This window comes from Salmo salar, chromosome ssa12 (genome assembly GCF_905237065.1).
Source record: "Salmo salar chromosome ssa12, Ssal_v3.1, whole genome shotgun sequence".
Classification (NCBI taxonomy): Eukaryota; Metazoa; Chordata; class Actinopteri; order Salmoniformes; family Salmonidae; genus Salmo; species Salmo salar.
In genome coordinates this window covers 41,360,251-41,372,687 of record NC_059453.1, presented here as the reverse complement: position 1 = coordinate 41,372,687, position 12,437 = coordinate 41,360,251, and the positions used below count along the sequence as shown (strand labels likewise).

Here is a 12,437-nt window from a genome sequence, read left to right as displayed (position 1 = left end):
TGATGTTTCATTGGTATCCTAAATTCACATACATACAGCTGCAAGCAATATGATGTAAATTACATGATACATGCATCATTGTACTATAGCAGTTTTGTTCTTTTCATTATTTGTTTTTTTGCTTTGTAAAAAATAATAATAAACACTGACATTGTCAAATGCCCCATCTGACTAGAGCTGTGGTGGTCATGACATTTTGTCAGCCGGTGATTGTCAAGCAAATAACTGCCGGTCTCACGGTAATTGACCGTTAATTAACATAAACACATTTAGCATTGCCTGGCTTCCACGCGTAGCATACAAGCCACTGATGCAGACCATTGGAACATCTGCAAGTCTAATAAATACATGTAATATAGCCTACACCATCACAATAAATCCATTATTTATTTTAGACAGGTCAAAAGAAACATGATATGAAGAAAACTAGTCCTTATGTTAGGCCCTGATCTGGCTATGCCATATGGCTGTGTGCTACACTAGTTCATTTAGCAGACAAGATTTACTTAGAATTCCGTGGCATTATTTTATAGCATGAAGAATACAATTGAACATAGCTGAATAAAAAATAAAGGATATTCGTCCAACCGATTTGAGGCGGGGTGCACATGCGGCTATTCTGTGTTGAGCGGTTAACAAAGATACAGGCACTCCTATATGCTTAATTTAGAATTATTTATGTAACTTTAGTTGTGATACATGCAGTACCAGTCAAGAATTTGGACACACCTACTCATTCAAGGGTTTTTCTTTATTTGTAAGATTTTCTACATTGTAGAATCATAGTGAAGACATCAAAACTATGAAATAACACAAATGGAATCATGTACTACAGTAACCCAAAAAGTTTCAAACAAATCAAAATATATTTTATATTTGAGATTCTTCAAAGTAGCCACCCTTTGCCTTGATGACAGCTTTGCACACTCTTGGCATTCTCTCAACCAGCCTCATGAGGTAGTCACTTGGAATGCATTTCAGTTAACAGGTGTGCCTGGTTAAACGTTAATTAGTGGAATTTCTTTCCTTCTTAATGCGTTTGAGCCAATCAGTTGTGTTGTGACAAGGTAGGGGTGGTATACAGAAGATAGCCCTATATGGTAAAAGACCAAGTCCATATTATGGCAAGAACAGCTCAAATAAGCAAAGAGAAACGACAGTCCATCATAACTTTTAAGGCATGAAGGTCAGTCAATCCGGAGAATTTCAAGAACTTTGAAAGTTTCTTCAAGTTCAGTGGCAAAAACCATCAAGCGCTATGATGAAACTGGCTCTCATGAGGACTGTCACAGGAAAGGAAGACCCAGAGTTATCTCTGCTGCAGAGGATAAGTTCATTAGAGTTACCAGCCTCAGAAATTGCAGCCCAAATAAATGCTTCACAGAGTTCAAGTACACACATCTCAACATCAACTGTTCAGAGGAGACTGTGTGAATTAGGCCTTCATAGCCAAATTGCTACAAGGAAACCACTACTAAAGGACACAAATAAGAAGAGAATTGCTTGGGCCAAGAAACATGAGCGATGGACAATAGACCGGTGGTTATCTTTCCTTTGGTCTGATGAGTCCAAATTTGAGATTTTTGCTTCCAACCGCTGTGTCTTTGTGAGACGCAGAGGGGGTGAACGCATGATCTCCGCATGTGGGGTTCCCACCGTAAAGCATGGAGGAGGAGGTGTGATGGTGTATGGGTGCTTTGCTGGTGACACTGTCTGCGATTTATTTAGAATTTGAGGCACACTTAACCAGCATGGCTACACAGCGATATGCCATCCCATCTGGTTTGCGCTTAGTGGGACAATAATTTGTTTTTCAATGGGACAATGACCCAACACACCTCCAGGCTGTGTAAGGTCTATTTGACCAAGAAGGAGAGTGATGGAGTGCTGCATCAGATGACCTGGCCTCCACAATCCCCCGACCTCAACCCAATTGAGATGGTTTGGGAAGAGTTGAACCGCAGAGTGAAGGAAAAGCAGCCAACAAGTGCTCAGCATATGTTATCAACCTTTCTCAAATCGGTCTTACGTAGCAAAATGGTGTTTTTTACATTGGAAAGAAGTAGAGACTTGGAGCTACAACATGTTATATCATACACTGCATTTGAGGAACAATGGGAAAGTAATTTGAAAGTTGATAAACTCACTTTTGAGAATAAGGCCTTTGAATGTTTTGGTACCTACTGGAGAGCTCTCCTTTGTCTTCACCCATTTGGCATTGTTCACACCCTCTTAAGCCAGCCCCACCCATCTCTTTAAGGATTCAGATGTGAGGTAATGTGCTAACAGTGAGTAGTGTAGTAAAGATTAAGATTAAAAGTGGTAAAAGTTGTAGCCTACAATAAGGAAATAATCCAGGTAGACAGAAAGTGTCCAGATAAAAATATTTGATAAATATTAGATGACGCTTACCCAGACAAATTTGTCTAAATTGATGGGTCAAGTGAAAGAAATGCTATAACCCCCAGCCACATCCAGTGGTGGAAAAAGTACTAAATTGTCTTACTTGATTAAAGATACCTTAATAGAGAATTTGTTAAGTAAAAGTCACCCAGTAAAATACTACTTGAGTAAAAGTCTAAAAGTATTTCGTTTAAAAAATACTTAAGTATCAAAAGTATGTGGAATTGCTAAAATGTAGTTAAGTATCAAAAATAAAAGTATAAATCATTTAAAATTCCTTTTATTAAACCAGATGGTACAATTTTATTTAACTTTTTTATTGACGGAGAGCCAGGGCATACTCCAACACTCAGACATAATTTACAAACAAAGCATTTGTGTTTAGTGAGTTTGCCAGATCAGATGAAATAGGGATGACCAGGGATGTTCTCTTGATAAGTGTGTGAATTGGACAATTTTCCTGTCTAAATGTAATGAGTACTTTTGGGTGTCGGAGAAAATTTATGGAGAAAAAAGCTGTAAAAAATGTTTTCGGAATGTGGTGAAGTGAAAGTAAAAGTTGCCAAAAATATAGTTAGTAAAGTACAGATACCCTCAAAAAATATTTTTACTTAAGTACTTTACACCACTGGCCACATCTTGCTAAGTGCATGGGTCTCTACAGCCAAATGTTACTTGCATAGCAGCAATTTCAGAAATAGTCGGAGAGCCTGTTTCTGTCCTGCCCTTGACTTTGGTGCAGGGCATGTGATGTCCAAAGCCTCTTTGTCGCAAAACTCCCTGATCTTCTCAAAAAGTTACGTTTGTCTAGCTGTGTCCAGTCCAGGTGGTACTTGTACAGGCAGACCATCTATGGGAGGAAGTATGTCAGCGTTGCGCATAAGCTGAAACCTAGTCCCTATTGAATCTAAACGCTCCTTGGCGACAGCAACACCAGGCTCCAGAGCATCGAATCTGTAAAACAGGAAATAACCAAAAAAATTATAAGACATTTCAACCTTGCACACCATCAATTCACCTCCTAAGTTTAGATAAGAAGAATAACCTCATACAATGCAATGAAAATTATATTCACCTGATGTGCTGGTACTGCTTGATCTGTGGCAGCTGCCTGAAGTACAGAGTCAGGTGTTGTTGCCAGCCATAGCTTTCCACCAGCACCGTACCATCGTCCAGTCCAACCAGCTGTGGGATGTTGACCCCTGTCACAGTGCTGTCCTTCACAATCTCAGAGAAATTGTTCACTCTGGTCTTTCTGAAGCGCTGCTTGATGAGGCGGAAGCACCAGTCGGGGGCAAACTTGGTGTGGCCTGTGATCAGGAAGTGAATGTCGAGACTCTGGTGGAGCGTGTGCATCGTCCGCCAGGCACAATACAAGAGCACAAACGTGTTCTTGTTTTGGCCACTGCAGTTATCACAATTCAGTTCCACACGTGTAGTGCACACTCCATAGTTGGTGAAGAAATGGTGCATGTAGTTGATGACTGCGCTGCTGCCTTTGCTGGATGACATGCCTTCATCAATCAAGTAGTTGAGTTGTTGTGGTATTCCTTCACAGCAGACACAGAACAAGCCACACTTGCGAGGAGTTAAAAAGTAGATGGGACCTGGCTGCATAGAAGGACAGTGCACCTGCAAACAACAAAAGATCATTAAGATAAAATACAATTAATTGTCTCACTCCTCTTTACACAGCTCAGTGAAAGGTATTTGCCTGCCTCATATATATATATATATATATACATACATACACAGTTGAAGTCGGAAGTTTACATACACTTAGGTTGGAGTCATTAAAACTCGTTTTTCAACAAGACTCCAGAAATTTCTTGTTAACAAACTACAGTTTTGGAAAGTCGGTTAAGAAATCTACTTTGTGCATGACACAAGTAATTTTTCCAACAATTGTTTACAGACAGATTATTTCACTTATAATTCACTGTATCACAATTCCAGGGGGGCAGAAGTTTACATACTCTAAGTTGACTGTGCCTTTAAACAGCTCGGAATATTCCAGAAAATTATGTCATGGCTTTAGGAGCTTCTGATAGGCTAATTGACATAATTTGAGTCAATTGGAGGTATACCTGTGGATGTATTTCAAGGCCTACCTTAAAACTCAGTGCCCCTTTGCTTGACATCATGGGAAAATCAAAAGAAATCAGCCAAGACCTCAGAAAAACAATTGTAGACCTCCACAAGTAGTCTGGTTCATCCTTGGGAGCAATTTCCAAACGCCTGAAGGTACCACATTCATTTGTACAAACAATAGTACTCAAGTATAAACACCATGGGACCACGCAGCCGTCATACTGCTCAGGAAGGAGATGCATTCTGTCTCCTAGAGATTAACGTTCTTTGGTGCGAAAAGTGCAAATCAATCCCAAAACAACAGCAAATTACCTTGTGAGGATGCTGGAGGAAACAAGTACAAAAGTATCTATATCCACAGTAAAATGAGTCCTATATCGACATAACCTGAAAGGCCACTCAGCAAGGAAGAAGCCACTGCTCCAAAACCACCATAAAAGAGCTATGCTACGGTTTGCAACTCCACATGGGGACAAAGATCGTACTTTTTGGAGAAATGTCCTCTGGTCTGATGAAACACAAATAGAACTGTTTGGCCATAATAACCATTGTTGTGTTTGGAGGAAAAAGGGGGACGCTCGCAAGCCGAAGAACACCATCCCAACCGTGAAGCATGGGGGTGGCAGCATCATATTGTGGGGGTGCTTTGGTGCAGGAGAAACTGGTGCACTTCACAAAGTAGATGGCATCATGAGGGAGGACAATTATGTGGATATATTGAAGCAACATCTCAAGACATCAGTCATGAAGTTATAAAGCTTGGTCGCAAATGCGTCTTCCAAATAGACAATGACCCCAAGCATTCTTCCAAAGTTGTGGCAAAATGGTTTTAGGACAGCAAAGTCAAGGTATTGGAGTGGCCATCACAAAACCCTGACCTCAATCCCATAGAAAAATTGCGGGCAGAACTTAAAAAGCTTGTGCGAGAAAGGAGACCTTCAAACCTGACTCAGTTACACCAGCTATGTCAGGAGGAATGGGCTAAAATTCACCCAACTTATTGTGGGAAGCTTGTGGAAGGCTACCCAAAACGTTTTACGCAAGTTAAACAACTTAAAGGCAATGCTACCAGATACTAATTGAGTATATGTAAACGTCTGACCCACTGGTAATGTGATGAAAGAAATAAAAGCTGAAATAAATCATTCTCTCTACTATTATTCTGACATTTCACATTCTTAAAATAAAGTGGTGATCCTAACTGACCTAAGACAGGGAATGTTTACTAGGATTAAACGTCAGGAATTGTGAAAAACTGAGTTTAAATGTATTTGGCTAAGGTGTATGTAAACTTCAGACTTCAACTGTATATATATATATCTATCCATCTATGTCCTTAATCAGTATATAGGAGGAAATGTTGCTTTCTTAAAATCAAAGCTGTAATGCATCCTGATGTCTTTGCATGCTGGTTCAGTAGGTGCCCCCAGAGAGAACTGCAGGTCTTGACAGTTGGTCTTGCCGTCAGCAACCCTCTTCTGGTAGACAGACCGCTCACTCTGAACAAGCAGGAGATGCTGCTCTTGCTTCTTCAGCTTGGCTGACTTAACAGCTTCTGCCAGATTGGCAGATCTGAAGACCTGATAGTTGTTCCTCTGGCACTGCCAGCATAGGTCTGTCCTAGGCTTAGTGCTTGAGATGTGGGGCAGAAATGTTCTCCACAGCCCGAAGGAAGACAGCCCAACTACACGTACCTCTGGAAAATACAGAACAAATGTGAGATCAATAAAAGTAGTGCCAATCATGTTGGAGGTCAATTAAATAATCAACACGTGTATGCTTTACATACCAAGTGTTTGAGTCATTGATTTCTTGTAGAGACGCCACATTGCTGCTTTTGTCACATGGGATGGCAGCAGCTTTCCACCAAAGTGTTTGTGTCCTGGGTGGCATCCTGGTAATACTATTGCATTATGCTCTGCGCAGTTGTTGATGAAATTCACCACTCACTGCAAGTCCTCATGCTTCAGGTGTAACCTGTGCTTGCTTGGGTCAGCTCTTATTCTAATGGACGGCATTAGACCATTCTCCTTGTATGACTGGTGGAGGAGAGTGAAGCGTGTTCTACTGACGTTGAAATACGAATTCCAGATACAAATATTAGATGCGAAATGGCATTCTGAGATAACATCACTACACACAGTTCATACACGTAACTTAGTGTTAGCTAGCAAGCCAGTAATCTAACCTCAGCTAAAGTTAGCTAGCTAACAGCAAGCTTTAACTTGGCGTCTTTTGTTTAGACATTTAACGTTAGCTAGCTAGCTAAAAAATTAACTATAATCCCAAACCATAGAGTACTAGCAAAACAAACTGATTGTCATAGTTAGATAAAGTTAACCAAATAGGTTCAATGTTAGCTAGCAAGTCAGCCATCGAACTTTAGCAGGCTAGCTAACAACAAGCTTTAATTTGCAATGAAAACAACTTTCGGACAAAATTAGAAACGTATAATATCTGAAACTGTTGCTAGACTCTTACCCGTATACATGGATGAAAGCTTCACGGCAGACTGCAACGCCTTTCCATTTAGTTTGCACAGCTCAGAGAGAGTCAGAATGGCACGATCGTTCTCCAGAAAGTAGTCCATCACAACTTTTCCCCACTGACCTTTGTCGATAGCCTGATAAATTCAGGGGAGCAATATTATTGAGAGCAGTTGCAACATATTTGCAGTTCTCCATGGCTAACGTTATATCTTTCGAACAAACTGCAGTAGAAAGGATTATCGACGCATAACGAGCAGCTCACTTTATAGACACAAGATGCTACACCGCAGCCCACTCATTATCTCAGCCAATCATGGCTAGTGGGAAGGTTCCTGTCTTCTTGTTTGGCTAAACCAACTCGGCTTGTAATTTAACAACTTTATTCCTAAATGTGTTTTACGTTCAAACGCCTCTCTGGTGACTTGCGACATACGCCTAGTTTCCTGAAATGGGTCACATATGTGCGAACTCCTTCACGACTGTTGGAAAAGCATTCCAGGTGAAGCTGGTTGAGAGAATGCCAAGACTGTGCAAAGCTGTCATCAAGGAAAAGGATGGCTACTTTGAAGAATCTAAAATGTATTTTGATTTGTTTAACACTTTTTTGGTTACTATATGATTCCATGTGTGTTATTTTATGGTTTTGATGTCTTCACTATTATTCTACAATAATAGAAAATAGTACCAATAAAGAAAAACCTTTGAATGAGTAGGTGTGTCCAAACTTTTGAACGGTACTGTACATTCACACAAAATAGCAACCAAACAATGAGCAATTGTTTATCATTGTGCATCATTCATTTGAACCATGTCATCCACTGACATTCATATATATATAGAAATGGTGTAACACACGCATCAAGGATTTGTCTTCTTATCTCTGAAAGTAAACATTCCCTGTCTTAGTTGTCAGTCATACAATAGACTAGAGCCTTGATGGCCTACAGCATCAACACCATTCTCTTTGAATCCCTGAACATTTTGGCATTTCTAATTTCAGTCTGCTGCGATTTATCTAATCAAGGTTGTCCTATGAATGTTTTGGAGATAATGAAGATTGGAGAAGACGTGACATTTTAGAGAGATGGCACTATCGTGACGTGTACAGGGCAAGGTTTTCACACCAACACGCTTGTGTTAGGGCACATCTTTAAAAAGGTCAATCTTTAGCAATGGCTTCATGGACAACATTGACTTAGATCCACAGATGGAGATGGTCTGTTTAGATACAGTGACTGTATGCCAATACTCTATTGTGCGTTAGCTTTAGAAATCACAGGGCTGAATCCACTATTTTCATGATGTCAGGGGACCAAGTGTGTTGATTGTGTGTTTTAAAAATAATAATATGAAAGGGGTTGTGTTCATTAGGAAACATAAGTAACAAAACAGACTCAATCATATTTGTTTTTCATTGCAAAACATTTTTGCTTTTTCCGTTGCGTGCCCTTATGAACACAACTCCGTCTCATACCCTCTGAATCTTTCCCCGCTAGCCCCATCAATGCCGGAGTACGAGACAGACATTCCCCCTCTGAATGAGACGGACACCACCATCACAGTTCTGCTGAAGCCTGCGCAGTCCAGAGGAGCTCCCGTCAGGTACCACACTATGCCATCACTTCAGTCAGGTCCATTATGTCTGCAGTACGGTGAGTTAGTTACATGTCCAGGTGTCTCCATTTTGGAAGTGTTAACTTCAACCTAGTCTGTTTTTCTCTGCTTCAAATGTGGAAACTCGTGCATAAAGCCTAACAATTTTGGGGGGTTGGCATTATGGAGGTGTCAGATGGACAAAATAATGGTGTTTGGGAAGATTGTATATTTGGTTGTTTTTACTGCTTATCTGCACAGTAAGAAATTAATTGGTAATACACAACACATGATAGTGCAGTTAACACTTACACAAGGTTGCACAAGGTTCAACCAAAGTGTTACCCCCTTTCTTTCTCTAAAAAGACAAGTTACAAGCATTTATTCCAACCTTGAAATGGTTCACCAAAGTCCAGAGAATCACACGACAAACTATCACCCTCATGCACCTAAGGAGATCACGAATATCATGGACACATTAGAACTAATGAATATATGGAGGCTTAAAAACCCTGAGCTAGTGAGATACAGTGAGATACAGTATACAGTACATGGAGGAGGATTAATCAAGCTAGTAGTCTTGACTACTTTCTTTTGTCCTTCTCACTGGCTCCAAAAGTTAAAAAAGTGTTGATAGGAGACAGAATGTGATCAGACCACCATCTAATTGGCATCCACATAACTCTTACCGAATTTTGTTTTTGAAAGAAAACAAGGACATTTTTGGTCCATTAAAATAACATAAAATTGATTAGAAATACAGTGTAGACATTGTTAATGTTGTAAATGACTATTGTAGCTGGAAACCATGGTGCTTGCCTACGGAGCTGTGAGGGAACGGCACCTCCGTACCTTCAGGCTCTGATCAGGCCCTACACCCAAACAAGGGCACTGCGTTCATCCACCTCTGGCCTGCTCGCCTCCCTACCTCTGAGGAAGCACAGTTCCCGCTCAGCCCAGTCAAAACTGTTCGCTGCTCTGGCACCCCAATGGTGGAACAAGCTCCCTCACGACGCCAGGACAGCGGAGTCAATCACCACCTTCCGGAGACACCTGAAACCCCACCTCTTTAAGGAATACCTGGGATAGGATAAAGTAATCCTTCTAACCCCCCCTTAAAAGATTTAGATGCACTATTGTAAAGTGGTTGTTCCACTGGATATTATAAGGTGAATGCACCAATTTGTAAGTCGCTCTGGATAAGAGCGTCTGCTAAATGACTTAAATGTTAATGTAAATGTAAATGAAACAGCTGATTTTTTTATGGAATATCTAAATAGGAGTACAGAGGCCCATTATCAGCAACCATCACTCCTGTTGTTCGAGATCTTCAATTTCTTGGCAATTTCTCGCTTGGAATAGCCTTCATATCTCAGAACAAGAATAGACTGACGAGTTTCAGAAAAAAGTACTTTGTTTCTGGCCATTTTGAACCTGTAATCGAACCCACAAATGCTGATGCTCCAGATACTCAACTAGTCTTAAGAAGGCCAGTTTTATTGCTTCTTTAATCAGATACACAGGTTTCAGCTGTGCTAACATAATTGCAAATGGGTTTTCTAAAGATCAATTAGCCTTTTAAAATGATAAACTTGGATTAGCTAACACAACGTGCCATTGGAACACAGGAGTGATGGTTGCTGATAATGGGCCTCTGTACTCCTATTTAGATATTCCATAAAGATCTGCCGTTTCCAGCTACAATAGTCATTTACAACATTAACAATGTCTACACTGTGTTTCTGATTAATTTGATGTCATTTTAATGGACAAAAATTTAGATTTTCTGTCAAAAACAAGGACCTTTCTAAGTGACCCCAAACTTTTGAACGGTAGTGTACTCTAGGTACAGCAGATCCCCTTATTGTATGGGATACTTTCGAATGTGCCTTCAGAGGCCATGCAATTCAATACTCATCCTTAAAGCAAAAACGAATTTCGGTCAAAAGAGATTAGACTAACAAAGGAAATAGTGGAACTAGCACCACAGATGGATGGCAATAAAAACAGTACATAGAAGCACAGAATTAAAACATAAAGAACTGGAGGAACTTATTCAAGAATGATCAAGAGTACTATATTAATAAAATAAAGCAAACTGGATGGAAAATGGTTAAAATGCACCAAATTATTTTTCATCTTCGATGATGAAGATTAAAAATGAATTTGGGTCATTTTTCACCATTTTCCATCCACAAAGAATTTACAGGGGTGGCAGTTAGCCTAGTAGTTAGAGCGTTAGGGCCAGTAACTGAAATGTTGCTAGATCGAATCCCAGAGCTGACAAGGTCAAAATCTGTCTTTCTGCCCCTGAACAAGGCAGTTAACACACTGTTCTAAGGCCGTCATTGTAAATAAGAATTTGTTCTTAACTGACTTGCCTAGTTAAATAAAGTTTAAATAAAAAAATTCAAAGACAGAAACACGTTACAAGTATTTCTGATCACCAAATTATATTTTGAAAGAGGAAGCTAAATATTTTAAGTATATTTTCTCTTTTCAGTCTCCTCCATTTTCCATCTCCACTGAATGATGTTAAATATTTCCTAATAATAGTGTAAAATTAATACCTGTACAGAAAGACTTGTGTGAAAGCCAAATTACAGAGGAGGAATTTCTTGATACAATTAACTCCTTTCAGTCCGGAAAAATCTCAGGGCTTGATGGCATACCAGTTGAGTTACAGTATACGAAAAAAAAAATTATATTCTCAAAGATCCACTATTCACATGTTTTACCGACTATAAAAATGATAGACTGTCAGATACACAGCAAGAAGGTCTGATTTAAATATTACTAAAACAGGACCCATGTGGTAAGTATAAAGATCCAGTCCATTTATAAAACTGGAAGCCCTTTACACTTCTATGCATAGCGCATATAATTAAAAAGGTTTTATTGGATATTATTCATCCTAATTAGACAGGTCTTTTTACATTGACAATACATTGGAGATAATATAAGACTTGAAACAATGAAAACTATGAAATATTTTTTTTAAAAAGGCCTGGTCTTCATAGCAGATTTTGAAAAGACCTTTGATAAAGTACGACTACAATTTATGTACACTGTACAAAACATTAAGAACAACTTCCTAATATTGGGTTACTCAGAACAGACTCAATTCGTCTGGGCATGGACTCTGCAAGCTGTCGAAAGCGTTCCGCAGGGATGCTGGCCAATGTTAACTCCAATACTTTCCACAGTTGTGTCAGGTTGGGTGGATGTCCTTTGGATAGTGGACCATTCTTGATACACACGGGGAACTGTCGAGTGTGAAAAACCCAGCAGTATTGCAGTTCTTGACACAAACCGGTGCACCTGGCACCTACTGCAATACCCTGTTCAAAGGTACTTAAATATTTTGTATTGCCCATTCAACCTCTGAATGGCACACATACACAATCCATCTCTCAATTGTCTAAGGCTTAAAAATCCTTCTTTAACCTGCCTCCTCCCGTTCAACTACACTGATTGAAGTGGATTTTGTGGCATCCATAAGGGATCATAGTGTTCACATGGATTCACCTGGTCATGGAAAGAACAGGTGTCCTTAATGTTTTGTATGCTCAGTTTATACATGCCTGGACTATTTTAATTTTGGAGAATCTCTTATACAATGGGTTAAAGTTATTTATAGCAACCCCAGGTGTAAAATATTGAATAATGGTTACTTCTCAGAAAGTATTGAACTGTCAACAGGAGTTAAACAAGGTTGTCCACTTTCTCCTTTTCTAATTGTTATGGCCACCGGAATGTTAGCTATTAAAATCAGATCTAAGAATAATATCAAGGGGTTAAAAGTCCAGGGCTTTAAAACAAACGTGTCAATGTATGCCAATGACTCAAGTTTTCTCTTAA

At 39.6% G+C, this 12,437-nt stretch overlaps 1 protein-coding gene across 12 annotated transcripts in view; it reads left to right on the top strand.

Moving 5' to 3' along the window:
• ptprt (protein tyrosine phosphatase receptor type T) overlaps positions 1 to 12,437 on the top strand; it is a 501,813-nt gene that overhangs the window by 350,753 nt on the left and 138,623 nt on the right. For all 12 annotated transcript variants that reach the window (XM_014131664.2, XM_045691383.1, XM_014131665.2 and 9 more), the window contains exon 11: positions 8,480 to 8,585. In XM_014131664.2, the coding sequence (XP_013987139.1) occupies positions 8,480 to 8,585 (106 nt within the window). The remainder of the gene's footprint in view (positions 1 to 8,479; positions 8,586 to 12,437) is intronic.